Genomic DNA, 21,535 nt, shown 5'->3' with positions numbered 1-21,535 from the left:
CAGATATGGACATCACATTTACTCTTGATGCCAGAATGCAAATATCCCTCTGTGCATCTCGCATATATAGAAATGCATCCTTAAAATGCTCTATATTCAATAAAATATTGTCCCTGTCAAGGGTATCAATATTTTCAGTCAGGAAATCCGACCAAGCCCCCCCAGCGCTGCACATCCAGGCTGAGGCGATTGCTGGTCGTAGTATAACACCAGTATGTGTGTATATACTTTTTAGGATATTTTTCAGCTTCCTATCAGCTGGCTCCTTGAGGGCGGCCGTATCTGGAGACGGTAACGCCACTTGTTTTTATAAGCGTGTGAGCGCCTTATCCACCCTAAGGTGTGTTTCCCAACTCGCCCTCACTTCTGGCGGGAAAGGGTATACCTCCAATAATTTTCTATCGGAGGAAACCCACGTATCATCACACACTTTAATTTATCTGATTCAGGAAAAACTACAAGTAGATTATTCCCACCCTACATAATACCCTTATTTGTGGTACTTGTAGTATCAGAAATATGTAACACCTCCTTCATTGCCCTTAACATGTAACGTGTGGCCCTAAAGGAAAATACGTTTGTTTCTTCACCGTCGACACTGAAGTCAGTGTCCGTGTCTGTGTTGACCAACTGAGGTAAATGGGCGTTTTTACAAGCCCCTGACGGTGTCTGAGACGCCTGGACAGGTACTAATTTGTTTGCCGGCCGTCTCATGTCGTCAACCGACCTTGCATCGTGTTGACATTATCACGTAATTCCTAAATAAGCCATCCATTCCGGTGTCGACTCCCTAGAGAGTGACATCACCAATACAGGCAATTTGCTCCGCCTCCTCACCAACATCGTCCTCCTACATGTCGACACACACGTACCGACACACAGCACACACACAGGGAATGCTCTGATAGAGGACAGGACCCCACTAGCCCTTTGGGGAGACAGAGGGAGAGTTTGCCAGCACACACCAAAAACGCTATAATTATACAGGGACAACCCCTTATACAAGTGTTTTCCCTTATAGCATTTTCACATATGTAATCATATCGCCAAATAAGTGCCCCCCCTCTCTGTTTTAACCCTGTTTCTGTAGTGCAGGGGAGAGCCTGGGAGCCTTCCTCACAGCAGAGCTGAGCAGGAAAATGGCGCCGTGTGCTGAGGAGAATAGGCCCCGCCCCCTTTTCGGCGGGCTTCTTCTCCCGTTTTTCTGAGACCTGGCAGGGGTTAAATACATCCATATAGCCTCCAGGGGCTATATGTGATGTATTTTTAGCCATAAAAGGTATTATACATTGCTGCCCAGGGCGCCCCCAGCAACGCCCTGCACCCTCCGTGACCGCTGGTGTGAAGTGTGTGACAACAATGGCGCACAGCTGCAGTGCTGTGCGCTACCTTCATGAAGACTGAAAAGCCTTCTGCCGCCTGTTTCTGGACCTTCAATCTTCAGCATCTGCAAGGGGGGTCGGCGGCGCGGCTCCGGGACGAACCCCAGGGTGAGACCTGTGTTCCGACTCCCTCTGGAGCTAATGGTGTCCAGTAGCCTAAGAAGCCAATCCATCCTGCACGCAGGTGAGTTGAACTTCTCTCCCCTAAGTCCCTCGATGCAGTGAGCCTGTTGCCAGCAGGACTCACTGAAAATAAGAAACCTAAAAACTTTTTCCAGCTCCTTAAGAGAGCCACCTAGATTGCACCCTGCTCGGACGGGCACAAAAACCTAACTGAGGCTTGGAGGAGGGTCATAGGGGGAGGAGCCAGTACACACCACCTGATCCTAAAGCTTTTACTTTTGTGCCCTGTCTCCTGCGGAGCCGCTATTCCCCATGGTCCTGACGGAGTCCCCAGCATCCACTTAGGACGTTAGAGAAATGTGTAAAACATTTTTCATTGCCTCCATCATGTAACGTGTGGCCCTACTGGAAGTCACATTTGTCTCCACCGTCGACACTGGAGTCAGTATCCGTGTCGGCGTCTATATCTGCCATCTGAGGTAACGGGCGCTTTAGAGCCCCTGACGGCCTATGAGACGTCTGGACAGGCACAAGCTGAGTAGCCGGCTGTCTCATGTCAACCACTGTCTTTTATACAGAGCTGACACTGTCACGTAATTCCTTCCAACAGTTCATCCACTCAGGTGTCGACCCCCTAGGGGTGACATCACTATTACAGGCAATCTGCTCCGTCTCCACATCATTTTTCTCCTCATACATGTCGACACAAACGTACCGACATACAGCACACACACAGGGAATGCTCTGATAGAGGACAGGACCCCACTAGCCCTTTGGGGAGACAGAGGGAGAGTTTGCCAGCACACACCAGAGCGCTATATATATACAGGGATAACCTTATATAAGTGTTTTTCCCCTTATAGCTGCTGTATCTTTAATACTGCGCGTAATTAGTGCCCCCCCTCTCTTTTTTAACCATTTCTGTAGTGTAGTGACTGCAGGGGAGAGCCAGGGAGCTTCCCTCCAACGGAGCTGTGAGGGAAAATGGCGCCAGTGTGCTGAGGAGATAGGCTCCGCCCCCTTATCGGCGGCCTTATCTCCCGTTTTTCTATGTATTCTGGCAGGGGTTAAATGCATCCATATAGCCCAGGAGCTATATGTGATGCATTTTTTGCCATCCAAGGTGTTTTTATTGCGTCTCAGGGCGCCCCCCCCCAGCGCCCTGCACCCTCAGTGACCGGAGTGTGAAGTGTGCTGAGAGCAATGGCGCACAGCTGCAGTGCTGTGCGCTACCTTGTTGAAGACAGGACGTCTTCTGCCGCCAATTTTCCGGACCTCTTCTGTCTTCTGGCTCTGTAAGGGGGCCGGCGGCGCGGCTCTGGGACCCATCCATGGCTGGGCCTGTGATCGTCCCTCTGGAGCTAATGTCCAGTAGCCTAAGAAGCCCAATCCACTCTGCACACAGGTGAGTTCGCTTCTTCTCCCCTTAGTCCCTCGATGCAGTGAGCCTGTTGCCAGCAGGTCTCACTGAAAATAAAAAACCTAAAACTAAACTTTTCACTAAGCAGCTCAGGAGAGCCACCTAGTGTGCACCCTTCTCGTTCGGGCACAAAATCTTAACTTAGGCTTGGAGGAGGGTCATAGGGGGGAGGAGCCAGTGCACACCAGGTAGTTCTAAAGCATGGGTCTTCAACCTGTGGCCCTCCAGCTGCTGTGAAACTACACATCCCAGCATGCCCTGCCACAGTTTTGCTATTAAGGTATGCTAAAACTGAGGCAGGGCATGCTGGTATGTGTAGTTCAACAGCAGCTGGAGGGCCACAGGTTGAAGACCCATGTTCTAAAGCTTTACTTTTGTGCCCAGTCTCCTGCGGAGCTGCTATTCCCCATGGTCCTTACGGAGTCCCCAGCATCCACTTAGGACGTTAGAGAAATAACATTTTGTATTACCAGTGATAGCAGGTAATGAATTGAAGTAAAAATTAGGAAGAAAAAATATCTCAGACAACCATGTCGCGATTCCTAACACAAGACAGTCCAAACTTGTAATGACGATATACACAACTAGGCGCCACAGAAGTGCCAGTGACCTCTGTATACTAGTGGTGTTCACTAGCAGCTGTCAGTATACCCTGTGTGCCTGCTGCTGTTCTATTAGGTGCCTCTTGTTGTCTGCTTTCTGGGTCATGTAAACAAGCGTAGGTGGAGTCTGTGTATTATGAACACACCCGGCGGTGAGAGGATGCTGCACAGGGAGCAGTAGGGCGCGAACAGCTATTTCCCAGGGTTCTGTCCTCTCAGAACCTGGTTTGGAACCGCCTATGTGACGTCACGGGGACTGACAACCCGTAGAGCTTTCTGTGACGTCACTGAGCTGCATTGGCTGCGTCACACGGCAGCAGCCCAACCCGCAGCTGTGTTTGGAGCGGCCAGGGAGGCGAACAATACTAGAGCATCCGCTGCACCGCCGCGGCCTTCCCTGCCCCCATTCCCTACACAGCCTCCATCAGCAGCATGTAACAATGCATAGTACATAGGCTGACAGCGGGCATCTCCGGAGAGCGTAGGGCGGGCGCGGCCACGATGGACTTCCAGCAGCTGGCTGACGCCGCGGATAAGTGGTGCGCTAACACCCCGTTCGACCTGATCGCCACCGAGGAAACGGAGCGGAGAATGGATTTCTACGCCGACCCCGGGGTCTCCTTCTACGTGCTGTGCCCCGACAACGGCTGCGGGGACAATTTTGTGAGTGTGGGGTTGCGGGCTGCTCATTGTTACTCTGCCTGCGGCTAACTGCCTTGTGCCCGGGCTGCTATTATTATGCCAGGTCATGTGTTATTATATACAGTGTAAGGTGCCAGGGGATGTGGGCATTATGTAGTGCACAGTGTCACGGGATGTAGCGTTACAGTGTATAGTGCCAGGGTATGTGGATTTACATACAATGTATGGTGCCAGGGAATGTGGGCAATATATGCTGTGTACAATGTTAGGAGATGTGGGTATTATATAATTTTTTGGTGCCAAGGGATTATATCTAGTGTATGGTGCTAGAGAATGTGGATTTATATACAGTGTATGGGGCCATGGGATGTGGGTATATACAGTGTGCAGTGTCATGGGATATGGACATTAAATATAATGTACAGTGCCAGGGCTGTGGTTATTATATATAGTGGCTTGGGATGCTGGCTGTCAAAATCCCAACCGTGCCCGATGATTAAAATCCTGACATAGCTTAATTTTGAAAGTTAACACTGATCCCTAACCTCAACCCGCCTTTCCCGCAACCTAAACCAAACCATCTCCAGTGGTGCCTAAACCTAACCTTCCCTCCCCGCGGCTTAATCCTTACCCTCCTCCCCTGCAATTTAACCCCCCACCCTAGGGGTGCCTAACCGGTAGCGTCTAGTTTCTCTTCGTGCTAAGGACCTTTCCCATAACCCCCTGGGTCCATGTCACAATTTATTTGGAATAGTAAAGTGAGACACCGAGCCCGAAGCGTGGCGAGCGAAGCGAGCCCGCGAGGGTCCAATGCTGCATAGAGAGATAAAATTACCCCAAACGATCGGAGAACGAAGAAGACATGTAGGTGCTGTAAGGGCGGAAGTTCTCTCCTGCCCTCTCGTTTTGTCACGTCCAGGTCCTTAGCACGAAGGCAACATAGACACAACCGTGCCTAACCCTAACCCTCCGCTACCTACAGCTTAACCCTCCCCGGTGGTGCCTAAACCTAATTTTTTTTCTCCTCGCAGCCTAACCCTCCTCCCCAGCAGCTTAAACCCCCCCCTCCCCCAACCTCCCAGGGGTGCCTCACCCTCCAATACCCTTAGCTTAACCCTAACCCTCCGCTACCTACAGCTTAGCCCTCCCCGGTGGTGCCTAAACCTAAATTTTTTTCTCCTCGCAGCCTAACCCTCCTCCCCAGCAGCTTAAACCCCCCCCCAACCTCCCAGGGGTGCCTCACCCTCCAATACCCTTAGCTTAACCCTAACCCTCCTTCCCCCGCAGTTTAACCCTCCCCGGGGTGTCTATTCCTAGCCTTCCTCCCCCTGCAGCCTGACCCTAACCCTCCTCCTTTGCAGCCTAACCCTCCCCGGCAGTGCCTAATCCAAGCGCTCCACCCCCTGCAGCCTAACCCTAACCCTCCTCCCCGCGGATTACCTCTCTGGTGGCCCATGTAAGCATCCTTCAGGATCCCGGCGCTGGAATAGTGTTAAATGTCCCTGGCACCAGCATTCTGAATAGTGTCAGGATTCCGACATCGGTATTCTGACAGCCAGGATCCCGGCCGGATCCCATACTGTATATAGTGTATGGAGTGGCTTAAGTGCAGAGAGGACCCATGTGCAGACTCCTCTATGTGGGCCCTCTCCTCTCTGCAGTGCTGCAGACTTGGATCTCTGAAAACATGACTCCAGAGAGGTAGGTAACTAAATATGGGTGTGGGCCCCCTGGACCCAGGGGCCCATGTGCACCGCACACACTGCACTCATAATAGAAAAGCTTATTTGTATGGTGCTATGGGATGTGGGTTTATAAACACTGCCCTATACCAGGGGATATGGGCATTATTTACAGTGTATGGTGCTGGGGAATGTGGGAATTATGGGGTAGATGTATAATTGGTCGTTATGGGGAATAAGCGATATTGCGCCATTATGTGCACTGATATCGCTTCTCCCCCATGTATTACAGCGGCAGTGTGCTCTACATAGCGCCCTGCTACTATCTACAGCAGAGCTGGCCAAACCGGTCCTCGAGATCTACCAACAGTTCATGTTTTCCAGGCCTCCTGGAGATCTGTAGAATTGTCAGTTAGGAATGAATGCAGCACATCTTAATTAGTAATGACTACACCTGTGCACCAGCTAGGTGGTCTGCAAAATGTGAACTGTTGGTAGATCTCGAGGACTGGTTTGGCCAGCCCTGATCTACAGGATACAGTAGTATGCCGGCATTGTGGATAATGTATGAACGATCGGTAGCATTCCGACATCTCCAGCTATCGATTTCAGCAGCTGCAGGTGTCATTGCCCATACACCGCAGCCAGGGACAGCGCTGTCCCTAGCAGCGGCAGATGCCGGCTTTGGGCTGCATGCGAGATCTCCCGAGAATAGTGAGATCTCACACATGCACACTGGATGCGGCCAGGGGAGAGACAGAGCGTCAGCACTAAACTGATGCGCTGTGTACTTCAGCTGCGATTTCCGAAAGGGGGATGTTTTCACTATCTAAGCAAATAGATATTATATAGTAATAGACCTTGTGTTTTTTTTCTGCAGCTGACATTGTGGCCTATTATTTACCATTGCATTTCTCTAACGTCCTAAGTGGATGCTGGGGACTCCGTCAGGACCATGGGGAATAGCGGCTCCGCAGGAGACAGGGCACAAAAGTAAAAGCTTTAGGATCAGGTGGTGTGTACTGGCTCCTCCCCCTATGACCCTCCTCCAAGCCTCAGTTAGGTTTTTGTGCCCGTCCGAGCAGGGTGCAATCTAGGTGGCTCTCTTAAGGAGCTGCTTAGAAAAAGTTTTTAGGTTTCTTATTTTCAGTGAGTCCTGCTGGCAACAGGCTCACTGCATCGAGGGACTTAGGGGAGAGAAGTTCAACTCACCTGCGTGCAGGATGGATTGGCTTCTTAGGCTACTGGACACCATTAGCTCCAGAGGGAGTCGGAACACAGGTCTCACCCTGGGGTTCGTCCCGGAGCCGCGCCGCCGACCCCCCTTGCAGATGCTGAAGATTGAAGGTCCAGAAACAGGCGGCAGAAGGCTTCTAAGTCTTCATGAAGGTAGCGCACAGCACTGCAGCTGTGCGCCATTGTTGTCACACACTTCACACCAACGGTCACGGAGGGTGCAGGGCGTTGCTGGGGGCGCCCTGGGCAGCAATGTATAATACCTTTTATGGCTAAAAATACATCACATATAGCCCCTGGAGGCTATATGGATGTATTTAACCCCTGCCAGGTCTCAGAAAAACGGGAGAAGAAGCCCGCCGAAAAGGGGGCGGGGCCTATTCTCCTCAGCACACGGCGCCATTTTCCTGCTCAGCTCTGCTGTGAGGAAGGCTCCCAGGCTCTCCCCTGCACTACAGAAACAGGGTTAAAACAGAGAGGGGGGGCACTTATTTGGCGATATGATTACATATGTGAAAATGCTATAAGGGAAAACACTTGTATAAGGGGTTGTCCCTGTATAATTATAGCGTTTTTGGTGTGTGCTGGCAAACTCTCCCTCTGTCTCCCCAAAGGGCTAGTGGGGTCCTGTCCTCTATCAGAGCATTCCCTGTGTGTGTGCTGTGTGTCGGTACGTGTGTGTCGACATGTAGGAGGACGATGTTGGTGAGGAGGCGGAGCAAATTGCCTGTATGGTGATGTCACTCTCTAGGGAGTCGACACCGGAATGGATGGCTTATTTAGGAATTACGTGATAATGTCAACACGATGCAAGGTCGGTTGACGACATGAGACGGCCGGCAAACAAATTAGTACCTGTCCAGGCGTCTCAGACACCGTCAGGGGCTTGTAAAAACGCCCATTTACCTCAGTTGGTCGACACAGACACAGACACTGACTTCAGTGTCGACGGTGAAGAAACAAACGTATTTTCCTTTAGGGCCACACGTTACATGTTAAGGGCAATGAAGGAGGTGTTACATATTTCTGATACTACAAGTACCACAAATAAGGGTATTATGTAGGGTGGGAATAATCTACTTGTAGTTTTTCCTGAATCAGATAAATTAAAGTGTGTGATGATACGTGGGTTTCCTCCGATAGAAAATTATTGGAGGTATACCCTTTCCCGCCAGAAGTGAGGGCGAGTTGGGAAACACACCTTAGGGTGGATAAGGCGCTCACACGCTTATAAAAACAAGTGGCGTTACCGTCTCCAGATACGGCCGCCCTCAAGGAGCCAGCTGATAGGAAGCTGAAAAATATCCTAAAAAGTATATACACACATACTGGTGTTATACTACGACCAGCAATCGCCTCAGCCTGGATGTGCAGCGCTGGGGGGGCTTGGTCGGATTTCCTGACTGAAAATATTGATACCCTTGACAGGGACAATATTTTATTGAATATAGAGCATTTTAAGGATGCATTTCTATATATGCGAGATGCACAGAGGGATATTTGCATTCTGGCATCAAGTGTAAATGTGATGTCCATATCTGCCAGACGATGTTTATAGACACGACAGTGGTCAGGTGATGCAGATTCCAGACGGCACATGGAAGTATTGCCGTATAAAGGGGCGGTCCATAGGACCTGGTGGCCATGGCAACAGCTGGAAAATCCACTTTTGTTACCCCAAGTCACATCTCAGCAGAAAAGGACACAGTCTTTTCAGTCTCAGTCCTTTCGTACCCATAAAGGAAGGCGGGCAAAAGGCCAGTCATATCTGCCCAGGGTTAGAGGAAAGGGAAGAAGACTGCAGCAGGCAGCCCATTCCCAGGAACAGAAGTCCTCCACAGCTTCTGCCAAGTCCGCAGCATGACGCTGGGGCCATACAAGCGGACTCAGGTGCGGTGGGGGGTCATCTCAAGAGTTTCAGCACGCAGTGGGCTCACTCGCAAGTGGACTCCTGGATCTTACACGTAGTATCCCAGGTGTACATTGGAAATTCGAGACGTCTCCCCCTCACAAGTTCCTGAAGTCTGCTTTACCAACGTCTCCCTCCGACAGGGAGGCAGTATTGGAAAAAAAAAAAAAAAAATTCACAGGCTGTATTCCCAGCAGGTGATAATCAAAGTACCCCTCCTACAACAAGGGAAGGGGTATTATTCCACACTATATTGTGGTACTGAAGCCAGACGGCTCGGTGAGATCTGAAAGATTTGAACAATTACATACAAGGGTTCAAATCAAGATGGAGTCACTCAGAGCAGTGATAGCGAACCAGGACGATATGGTGTCACTGGATATCAGGGACGCTTACCTACATGTCCAAATTTTGCCCTTCTCACCAAGGGTATCTCAGGTTCGTGGTACAGAACTGTCACTATCAGTTCAGACGCTGCCGTTTGGATTGTCCACGGCACCCCGGGTCTTTACCAAGGTAATGGCCGAAATGATGATTCTTCCTAAAAGAAATATGGACGCTTTCCTGATAAGGGCAAGGTCCAGAGAACAGTTGGCGGTCGGAGTAGCACTATCTCAAGTAGTTCTACGACAGCACGAGTGGATTCTAAATATTCCAAAATCGCAGCTTTTTCCGACGACACGTCTAATGTTCCTAGGGATGATTCTGGACACAGTCCAGAAAAGGATGTTTTCTCCCGGAGAAGAAAGCCAGGGAGTTATCCGAGCTAGTCAGGAACCTCCTAAAACCAGGAAAAGTATCAGTGCATCATTGCACAAGGGTCCTGTGAAAAATGGTGGTTTCTTACAAAGCGATCCCATTCGGTAGATTTCACGCAAGAACCTTTCAGTGGGATCTGCTGGGAAAATGGTCCGGATCGCATCTTCAGATGCATCAGCGGATAACCCTGTCTCCAAGGACAAGGGTGTTTTCTTCTGCGGTGGCTGCAGAGTGCTCATCTATGAAAGGGCCGCAGATTCGGCATTCAGGACTGGGTCCTGGTGACCACGGATGCCAGCCTGAGTGGCTGGAGAGCAGTCACACAAGGAAAAAATTTCCAGGGAGTGTGATCAAGTCTGGAGATTTCTCTCCACATAAATATACTGGAGCTGAGGGCAATTTACAAGGCTCTAAGCTTAGCAAGACCTCTGCTTCAAGGTCAGCCGGTATTGATCCAGTGGGACAACATCACGGCAGTCGCCCACGAAAACAGACAGGGCGGCACAAGAAGCAGGAGGGAAATGGCAGAAACTGCAAGGATTCTTCGCTGGGCGAAAAATCATGTGATAACACTCTCAGCAGTGTTAATTCCGGGAGTGGAAAACTGGGAAGCAGAGTTCCTCAGCAGGCATAACCTCCACCCGGGAGAGTGGGGACTTCAGCGGGAAGTCTTCCACATGATTGTAAACCGTTGGGAAAAACCAAAGGTGGACATGATGGCGTCCCGCCTGAACAAAAAACTAGACAGATATTGCGCCAGGTCAAGGGACCCTCAGGCAATAGCGGTGGACGCTCTGGTAACACTGTGGGTGTACCAGTCAGGGTATGTGTTCCCTCATATGCATCTCATACCAAAGTACTGAGAATCATAAGAAGGAGATGAGTAAGAACGATCCTCGTGGTTCCGGATGGGTCAAGAAGGACTTGGTACCCGGAACTTCAAGAGATGCTCACGGAAGAACCGTGGCCTCTACCTTTAAGAAAGGACCTGCTCCAGCAGGGGCCTTGTCTGTTCCAAGACTTACCGCGGCTGCGTTTGACGGCATGGCAGTTGAACGCCGGATCCTGAAAGGGCATTCCAGATGAAGTCATCCCTACCCTGGTCGAAGCCAGGAAGGATGTAACCGCAAAACATTTTCACCGCATTTGTCGAAAATATGTTGCGTGGTGTGAGGCCAAGAAGGTCCCTACAGAGGAATTCCAACTGGGTCGTTTCCTACATTTCCTGAAAACAGGACTGTCTATGGGCCTAAAATTAGGGTCCATTAAGGTTCAAATTTCGACCCTGTCGAATTTCTTCCAGAAAGAACTGGCTTCAGTGCCTGAAGTTCAGACGTTTGTAAAAGGGGTACTGCATATACAGCCTCCTTTTGTGCCCCAGGGGCACCTTGGGATCTCAATGTTGTTTTGAGTTTCCTAAAGTCACATTGGTTTGATCCACTCACCACTGTGGACTTAAAATATTTCACATGGAAGGTGATGATGCTATTAGCCCTGGCTTCAGCCAGGCGTGTTTCAGAATGGGCGGCTTTATCATATAAAAGCCCTTACTTAATTTTTCATTCTGACAGGGCAGAATTGAGGACTCGTCCTCAATTTCTCCTTAAGGTGTTTTCTGTTTTTCACATGAATCAACCTATTGTGGTACCTGCGGCTACTAGGGACTTGGAGGACTCCAAGTTACTTGACGTTGTCAGGGCCCTGAAAATATGTTTCCAGGACGACTGCAGTCAGAAAATCTGACTCGCTGTTTAGCCTGTATGCACCCAACAAGCTGGGTGCTCCTGCTTCTAAGCAGACGATTGCTCGCTGAATTTGTAGTACAATTCAGTTTGCACATTCTGTGGCAGGCCTGCCACAGCCAAAAATCTGTAAATGCCCACTCCACAAGGAAGGTGGGCTCATCTTGGGCGGCTGCCCGAGGGGTCTCGGCTTTACAACTTTGCCGAGCAGCTACTTGGTCAGGAGCAAATACGTTTGTAAAATTCTACAAAATTGATATCCTGGCTGAGGAGGACCTGGAGTTCTCTCATTTGGTGCTGCAGAGTCATCCGCACTCTCCCGCCCGTTTGGGAGCTTTGGTATAATCCCCATGGTCCTGACGGAGTCCCCAGCATCCACTTAGGACGTTAGAGAAAATAAGAATTTACTTACCGATAATTCTATTTCTCGTAGTCCGTAGTGGATGCTGGGCGCCCATCCCAAGTGCGGATTGTCTGCAATACTTGTACATAGTTATTGTTACAAAAAAATCGGGTTGTTATTGTTGTGAGCCGTCTGTTCAGAGGCTTCTACGTTTTATCATACTGTTAACTGGGTTCCGATCACAGGTTGTACAGTGTGATTGGTGTGGCTGGTATGAGTCTTACCCGGGATTCAAGATCCTTCCTTATTGTGTACGCTCGTCCGGGCACAGTATCCTAACTGAGGCTTGGAGGAGGGTCATAGGGGGAGGAGCCAGTACACACCACCTGATCCTAAAGCTTTTACTTTTGTGCCCTGTCTCCTGCGGAGCCGCTATTCCCCATGGTCCTGACGGAGTCCCCAGCATCCACTACGGACTACGAGAAATAGAATTATCGGTAAGTAAATTCTTATTTTTTGTTGTTTGCTTTATTACAACGCATTGACTGTGTGATCTGCTTTGGATGAGCAATATAATGTTAGTAAAGACTGAGTTATTGTATATGTAGTTATCGCAGGGAAGGCTTTAGCATTTCATCCAGGATCGGTATGTGATCCCGGCAGACGGGATGCTGGCTGTCAGAATACCGACAACGGCATCCCAATGTTCACGATCCAGACGGGCGAGGTAAGTATTCTACCTACCCACCAACCCCAACCCTCTCTTACTTCAGCCTAACCCTAACCTCCCCCCTTGGTGCCTAAACCTAACCCTCCCCCCGTTCCGCCGGCCTAGCCTTCCCCTCAGTGGTGTCTAAACCACCTCCGCAGCCTAACCCTCCCCTCCCCCAGGGTGACGCCTTAACCTAACCTGCGCCCCCCCCCCCCCTCTTGTGGAGGCTAATTCCCCCCCTTGTAGCCAAATCCTGACCCTCCCGTCTATACCTACCTTCAGAATCCTGGCGTTGAAATGCTGACCTGGTCTTGATTCCGGCGTCAACGTTCTGGCGGCTGTCAGTATTTCGGCTGCCAGGATCCTGAAGGCATCCTACATGAAAGCATTTATTCCTGCTTTTATTTTTATATTTCCTAATCGTGTTGTGAACAGTATCAATAAAACGGGTTACATGTCCTTTACTGGCGGGCAGGATGTCAAGATCCCGGCAGCGGCATCCCGCCCAACAGAATGCCGGCAGAAGGTTCTATTCTCACTCCATGGGTGTTGTGGATACCCACAAGGGGAATAGCCCCTTTGCGCCGTGGTTCCTGCTGTCGGCATTGTTGGCTGTTGGAATTCTGGCGTCGGTATCCTGACAGCCGGTAAATTGATTGCATCCCAATAAAACTATGTAGTGTTACTACTTATTCAGTGTATAGTGCAAAACCAAGTGAAGATAAATATATATACGCTCCTATGAGAGAGCTTTGTGTCTCTATAACTCTTTGATAAATCTCCCTCACAGAAGCGAATCATGTTTGTGATTGAGGACTCTGATCGCCCAGATCCTAACAGCCGGGATATCATACTGATCCTAGTAGCCTATTTACATGTCCTGCTCTGCTGCACCTAGTCTAGGATACTGCTGCTTGTTTTATTATCGCTGTGCTGGCACAACGCTTGTAGCTCACACCATCATACTGTCTGTGACAGGGACCGAGGACTGTAAAGTACAAGCTCGTACCTCCCAATATGATCCTCTCCAGGAGGGACACAATGCTCTGCTTCTGGACTTTTCTCTTAATTTCTCTATCGTCCTAGTGGATGCTGGGGTTCCTGAAAGGACCATGGGGAATAGCGGCTCTGCAGGAGACAGGGCACAAAAAGTAAAGCTTTAGGATCAGGTGGTGTGCACTGGCTCCTCCCCCTATGACCCTCCTCCAAGCCAGTTAGATTTTTGTGCCCGGCCGAGAAGGGTGCAATCTAGGTGGCTCTCCTAAAGAGCTGCTTAGAAAAGTTTAGCTTAGGTTTTTTATTTTACAGTGAGTCCTGCTGGCAACAGGATCACTGCAACGAGGGACTTAGGGGAGAAGAAGTGAACTCTCCTGCGTGCAGGATGGATTGGCTTCTTGGCTACTGGACATCAGCTCCAGAGGGACGATCACGGGTACAGCCTGGATGGTCACCGGAGCCTTGCCGCCGGCCCCCTTGCAGATGCTGAAGTAAGAAGAGGTCCAGAATCGGCGGCAGAAGACTCCTCAGTCTTCTAAAGGTAGCGCACAGCACTGCAGCTGTGCGCCATTTTCCTCTCAGCACACTTCACACGGCAGTCACTGAGGGTGCAGGGCGCTGGGAGGGGGGCGCCCTGGGAGGCAAATGAAAACCTATTTTGGCTAAAAATACCTCACATATAGCCTCCGGAGGCTATATGGAGATATTTAACCCCTGCCAGAATCCGTTAAAAGCGGGAGACGAGGCCGCCGAAAAAGGGGCGGGGCCTATCTCCTCAGCACACAGCGCCATTTTCCCTCACAGAAAGGCTGGAGGGAAGGCTCCCAGGCTCTCCCCTGCACTGCACTACAGAAACAGGGTTAAAACAGAGAGGGGGGGCACTAATTTGGCGTTAGAAATATATAAAACAGATGCTATAAGGGAAAACACTTATATAAGGTTGTCCCTATATAATTATAGCGTTTTTGGTGTGTGCTGGCAAACTCTCCCTCTGTCTCTCCAAAGGGCTAGTGGGTCCTGTCCTCTATCAGAGCATTCCCTGTGTGTGTGCTGTGTGTCGGTACGTGTGTGTCGACATGTATGAGGACGATGTTGGTGAGGAGGCGGAGCAATTGCCTGTAATGGTGATGTCACTCTCTAGGGAGTCGACACCGGAATGGATGGCTTATTTAGGGAATTACGTGATAATGTCAACACGCTGCAAGGTCGGTTGACGACATGAGACGGCCGACAAACAATTAGTACCGGTCCAGACGTCTCAAAAACACCGTCAGGGGTTTTAAAACGCCCGTTTACTTTAGTCGGTCGACACAGACACAGACAGGGACACTGAATCCAGTGTCGACGGTGAATAAACAAACGTATTCCTTATTAGGGCCACACGTTAAAGGCAATGAAGGAGGTGTTACATATTTCTGATACTACAAGTACCACAAAAGAGGGTATTATGTGGGATGTGAAAAAACTACAGTAGTTTTTCCTGAATCAGATAAATTAAATAAAGTGTGTGATGATGCGTGGGTTCCCCCCGATAGAAAATTATGGGCGGTATACCCTTTCCCGCCAGAAGTTAGGGCGCGTTGGGAAACACCCCTTAGGGTGGATAAGGCGCTCACACGCTTATCAAAACAAGTGGCGGTACCGTCTATAGATAGGGCCGTCCTCAAGGACCAGCTGACAGGAGGCTGGAAAATATCATAAAAAGTATATACACACATACTGGTGTTATACTGCGACCAGCGATCGCCTCAGCCTGGATGTGCAGAGCTGGGGTGGCTTGGTCGGATTCCCTGACTAAAAATATTGATACCCTTGACAGGGACAGTATTTTATTGACTATAGAGCATTTAAAGGATGCATTTCTATATATGCGAGATGCACAGAGGGATATTTGCACTCTGGCATCAAGAGTAAATGCGATGTCCATATCTGCCAGAAGATGTTATGGACACGACAGTGGTCAGGTGATGCAGATTCCAAACGGCAAAAAGGTGTATTGCCGTATAAAGGAAGAGGAGTTTTTTGGGGTCGGTCCATCGGACCTGGTGGCCACGGCAACTGCTGGAAAATCCACCGTTTTTACCCTAAGTCACATCTCTGCAGAAAAAGACACCGTCTTTTCAACCTCAGTCTTTTCGTCCCTATAAGATCATATCTGCCCAGGGATAGAGGAAAGGGAAGAAGACTGCAGCAGGCAGCCCATTCCCAGGAACAGAAGCGCTCCACCGCTTCTGACAAGTTCTCAGCATGGCGCTGAGACCGTACAGGACCCCTGGATCCTACAAGTAGTATCCCAGGGGTACAGATTGGAATGTAGAGACGTTTCCTCTTCGCAGGCTCCTGAAGTCTGCTTTACCAAGGTCTCCCTCCGACAAGGAGGCAGTATGGGAAAAAATTCACAAGCTGTATTCCCAGCAGGTGATAATTAAATTACCCCTCCTACTACAAGGAAAAGGGGTATTATTCCACACTATATTGTGGTACTGAAGCCAGAAGGCTAGGTGAGACTTATTCTAAAAAATTTTTTTGAACACTTACAAAGGTTCAAATCAAGATGGAGTCACTCAGAGCAGTGATAACGAACCAGGAAGAAGGGGACTATATAGTGTCCGGGGACATCAGGGATGCTTACCTCTATGTCCCAAATTTGCCCTTCTCACTAAGGGTACCTCAGGTTCGTGGTGCAGAACTGTCACTATCAGTTTTAGACGCTGCCGTTTGGATTGTCCACGGCACCCCGGGTCTTTACCAAGGTAATGGCCGAAATGATGATTCTTCTTCGAAGAAAAGGCGTCTTAATTATCCCTTACTTGGACGATCTCCTGATAAGGGCATAGTCCAGGGAACAGTTGGAGGTCGGAGTAGCACGATCTCGGATACTGCTACAACAGCACGGGTGGATTCTAAATATTCCAAAATCGCAGCTGATCCCGACGACACGTCTGCTGTGCCTAGGGATGATTCTGGACACAGTCCAGAAAAAGGTGTTTCTCCCGGAAGAGAAAGCCAGGGAGTTATCCGAGCTAGTCAGGAACCTCCTAAAAACAGTGCATCATTGCACAAGGGTCCTGGTAAAAATGGTGGCTTCCTACGAAGCAATTCCATTCGGCAGATTTCACGCAAGAACTTTTCAGTGGGATCTGCTGGACAAATGGTCCGGATCGCATCTTCAGATGCATCAGCGGATAACCCTATATCCAAGGACAAGGGTGTCTCTCCTGTGGTGGTTATAGAGTGCCCATCTTCTAGAGGGCCGCAGATTTGGCATTCAGGATTGGATGCTGGTGACCACGGAGCCCAGCCCGAGAGGCTGGGGAAGCAGTCACACAAGGAAAAAATTTCCAGGGAGTGTGATCAAGTCTGGAGACTTTTCTCCACATAAATATACTGGAGCTAAGGGTAAATTTATAATACTCTAAGCTTAGCAAGACCTCTGCTTCAAGGTCAGCCGGTATTGATCCAGTGGGAAAAACATCACGGCAGTCGCCCACGTAAACAGACAGGGCGACACAAGAAGCAGGAGGGCAATGGCAAAAACTGCAAGGACTTTTCGCTGGGCGGAAAATCATGTGATAGCACTGTCAGCAGTGTTTCATCCCGGGAATGGAAACTGGGAAGCAGACTTCCTCAGCAGGCACGACCTCCACCCGGGAGAGTGGAAACTTCATCGGGAAGTTTTTTCCGCATGATTGTAAACCGTTGGGAAATACCAAAGGTGGACATGATGGCGTCCCGTCTGAACAAAAAACGGGACAGGTATTGCGCCAGGTCAAGAGACCCTCAGGCAATAGCTGTGGACGTTCTGGTAACACCGTGGGTGTACCAGTCGGTGTATGTGTTCCCTCCTCTGCTTCTCATACCTAAGGTGCTGAGAATTATAAGACGTAGAGGAGTAAGAACTATACTCATGGCTCCGGATTGGCCAAGAAGGACTTGGTACCCCGGAACTTCAAGAGATGCTTACAGAGGTTTTATGGCCTCTGCCGCTAAGAAGGGACTTGCTTCAGCAAGTACCATGTCTGTTCCAAGACTTACCGCAGCTGCGTTTGTCGGCATGGCGGTGGAACGCCGGATCCTAAGGGAAAAAGGCATTCCGGAAGAGGTCATTCCTACCCTGGTCAAAGCCAGAAAGGAGGTGACCGCACAACATTATCACCACATGTGGCGAAAATATGTTGCGTGGTGTGAGGCCAGGAAGGCCCCACAAAGAAATTTCAACTCGGTCGTTTCCTGCATTTCCTGAAAACAGGAGTGTCTATGGGCCTCAAATTGGGGTCCATTAAGGTTCAAATTTCGGCCCTGTCGATTTTCTTCCAGAAAGAATTGGCTTCAGTTCCTGAAGTCCAGAATTTTGTCAAGGGAGTATTGCATATACAACCCCCTTTTGTGCCTCCAGTGGCACTGTGGGATCTCAACGTAGTTCTGGGATTCCTCAAATCACATTGGTTTAAAACCAGTCAAATCTGTGGATTTGAAGCATCTCACATGAAAAGTGACCATGATCTTGGCCCTGGCCTGGACCAGGCGAGTGTCAAATTGGTGGTTTTTTCTCAAAAAAGCCCATATCTGTTTGTCCATTCGGACAGGGCAGAGCTGTGGACTCGTCCCCAGTTCTCTCCCTAAGGTGGTGTCAGTGTTTCACCTGAACCAGCTTATTGTGGTGCCTTGCACCTACTAGGGACTTGGAGGACTCCAAGTTGCTAGATGTTGTCAGGGCCCTGAAAATATGTTCCAGGACGGCTGGAGTCAGGAAAACTGACTTGCTGTTATCCTGTATGCACCCAACAAACTGGGTGCTTTTGCTTCTAAGCAGACTATTGCTAGTTGGATGTGTAATACAATTCAGCTTGCACATTCTGTGGCAGGCCTGCCACAGCCAAAATATGTAAATGCCCATTCCACAAGGAAGGTGGGCTCATCTTGGGCGGCTGCCCGAGGGGTCTCGGCTTTTACAACTTTGCCGAGCGGTTATTTAGTCAGGGGCAAACACGTTTGTAAAATCCTACAAATTTGATACCCTGGCTAAGGAGGACCTGGAGTTCTCTCATTCGGTGCTGCAGAGTCATCCGCACTCTCCCGCCCGTTTGGGAGCTTTGGTATTATCCCCATGGTCCTTTCAGGAACCCCAGCATCCACTAGGACGATAGAGAAAATAAGAATTTACTTACCGATAATTCTATTTCTCGGAGTCCGTAGTGGATGCTGGGCGCCCATCCCAAGTGCGGATTATCTGCAATACTTGTACATAGTTACAAAAATCGGGTTATTATTGTTGTGAGCCATCTTTTCAGAGGCTCCGCTGTTATCATACTGTTAACTGGGTTCAGATCACAGGTTGTACAGTGTGATTGGTGTGGCTGGTATGAGTCTTACCCGGGATTCAAAATCCTTCCTTATTATGTACGCTCGTCCGGGCACAGTATCTAACTGGCTTGGAGGAGGGTCATAGGGGGAGGAGCCAGTGCACACCACCTGATCCTAAAGCTTTACTTTTTGTGCCCTGTCTCCTGCGGAGCCGCTATTCCCCATGGTCCTTTCAGGAACCCCAGCATCCACTACGGACTCCGAGAAATAGAATTATCGGTAAGTAAATTCTTATTTTATGATTGCCGGCACCTGTATTGAACTAGTAAATGGATAAGAAAGGTGTTACAGCACAGGTGATGGCAATCATATTTCTCTGACGTCCTAGTGGATGCTGGGAACTCCGTAAGGACCATGGGGAATAGCGGCTCCGCAGGAGACAGGGCACATCTAAAGAAAGCTTTAGGATCACCTGGTGTGCACTGGCTCCTCCCCCTATGACCCTCCTCCAAGCCTCAGTTAGATTTTCTGTGCCCGACGAGAAGGGTGCACACTAGGGGCTCTCCTGAGCTCTTTGTGAAAGTTTTAGTTTAGGTTTTTTATTTTCAGTGAGACCTGCTGGCAACAGGCTCACTGCATCGAGGGACTAAGGGGAGAAGAAGCGAACTCACCTGCGTGCAGAGTGGATTGGGCTTCTTAGGCTACTGGACATTAGCTCCAGAGGGACGATCACAGGTTCAGCCTGGATGGGTCACCGGAGCCGCGCCGCCGGCCCCCTTACAGAGCCAGAAGAGCGAAGAGGTCCGGAAAAATCGGCGGCAGAAGACTTTCCTGTCTTCAGATAAAGGTAGGCGCACAGCACCGCAGCTGTGCGCCATTGCTCTCAGCACACTTCACACTCCGGTCACTGAGGGTGCAGGGCGCTGGGGGGGCAGCGCCCTGAGACGCAATAAATCGATAGAAAACCTTTTATGGCTAAAATAAATGCATCACATATAACTCCTGGGCTATATGGATGCATTTAACCCCTGCCAAAACATACAAGAAAACGGATGATAAGGACGCCGAGAAAGGGGCGGAGCCTATCTCCTCAGCACACTGGCGCCATTTTCCCTCACAGCTCAGTTGGAGGGAAGCTCCCTGGCTCTCCCCTGCAGTCACTACACTACAGAAAGGGGTTAAAAAAGAGAGGGGGGCACAAATTAGGCGCAGTATAAACAATACAGCAGCTATAAAGGGAAAAACACTTATATAAGGTTATCCCTGTATATATATAGCGCTCTGGTGTGTGCTGGCAAACTCTCCCTCTGTCTCCCCAAAGGGCTAGTGGGGTCCTGTCCTCTATCAGAGCATTCCCTGTGTGTGTGCTGTGTGTCGGTACGTTTGTGTCGACATGTATGAGGCGAAAAATGATGAGGAGACGGAGTAGAGTGTCTGTAATAGTGTTGTCACCCCCTGGGGGGTCGACACCTGAGTGGATGTACTGTTGAAATTGCGTGACAGTGTCAGCTTTGTATAAAAGACAGTGGTTGACATGAGACAGCCGGCTACTCAGCTTGTGCATGTCCAGACGTCTCATACAGGGGCTCTAAAGCGCCCGTTACCTCAGATACAGACGCCGACACGGATACTGACTCCTGTGTCGACGGTGAAGAGACAACCGTGATTTCCAATAGGGCCACACATTGCATGATTGAGGCAATGGAAAAAGTTTACACTCTTCTGATAATATAAATACCACCAAAAAAAGGGGTATTATGTTTGGTGAGGAAAAACTTCCTGTAGTTTTCCTGAATCTGAGAAATAAAATGAGGTGTGTGATGAGGCGTGGGTTTCCCCCCGATAACAATTGATAATTTCTAAAAAGTTATTGGCAGTATACCTTTTCCCGCCAGAGGTTAGGGTGCGTTGGGAAACACCCCCTAGGGGGGATAAGGCGCTCACACGCTTGTAAGAACAAGGGCTCTACCCTCTCTGGAGATGGCCGCCCTTAGGGATCCTGCTGATAGAAAGCAGGAGGGTATCCTAAAATGTATTTACACACATACTGGTGTTATACTGCGACCAGCAATCGCCTCAGCCTGGATGTGCAGTGCTGGGTTGGCGTGGTCGGATTCCCTGACTGGAAATTTGATATCCTAGATAAGGACAGTATATTATTGCCTATAGAGCAATTAAAAGATGCATTTCTATATATGCATGTGACAATGCTAAATTCTTTTGTCGTATAAACAACCCTTAATGAAGTCTAAGAACACTGTACGCTGTTTACTTAAGAAGTACCGTAAGGGTACGCTAGTTGCGTAACGATCGCTCAGCCGAAGGCGAGACGCTCAAGCGTCACGTTCGCTCACGGCCCAGTGATCACAGGACAACACGTTATTGGCTATGACTAGAGTAATGATTCGCTACGGCGTAGCGGACGCTCGAGACCACGAGGAGATCACCTGCGGCGCAGACGCTCACAACGCTATACCTTTATGTCTAAACCTTTTATCAAAGTAATACACAGAATACCTTAATGTGAATACAGGGTGTAAGTGCAACCTTGTGTAACCTGACTAACTACAAAGCTGCTTGAGCGTCAACGACGCTCAAGTGAACACTTAACACTATGAGAAAAATACACAGATACCTGTTTAGGGTCCAAAGCCTATTATCTGTATTATAACTATTATACTCG

General features: G+C 49.5%; 1 protein-coding gene across 1 annotated transcript in view; it reads left to right on the top strand.

Moving 5' to 3' along the window:
- Window positions 1–3,664: 3,664 nt before the first annotated feature.
- Window positions 3,665–21,535, top strand: part of MTURN (maturin, neural progenitor differentiation regulator homolog) — a 173,140-nt gene continuing 155,269 nt past the window's right edge. Inside the window, exon 1 of the mRNA XM_063922341.1 lies at window positions 3,665–4,190. Coding sequence (XP_063778411.1) covers window positions 4,029–4,190 — 162 coding nt within the window. The 5' untranslated portion in view covers window positions 3,665–4,028. The remainder of the gene's footprint in view (window positions 4,191–21,535) is intronic.

The sequence above is a fragment of the Pseudophryne corroboree genome, chromosome 5 (assembly GCF_028390025.1).
Source record: "Pseudophryne corroboree isolate aPseCor3 chromosome 5, aPseCor3.hap2, whole genome shotgun sequence".
Taxonomy (NCBI): Eukaryota; Metazoa; Chordata; class Amphibia; order Anura; family Myobatrachidae; genus Pseudophryne; species Pseudophryne corroboree.
The sequence above is the reverse complement of the archived record's forward strand: the minus strand, read 5'-3'. Positions and strand labels throughout refer to the sequence as shown.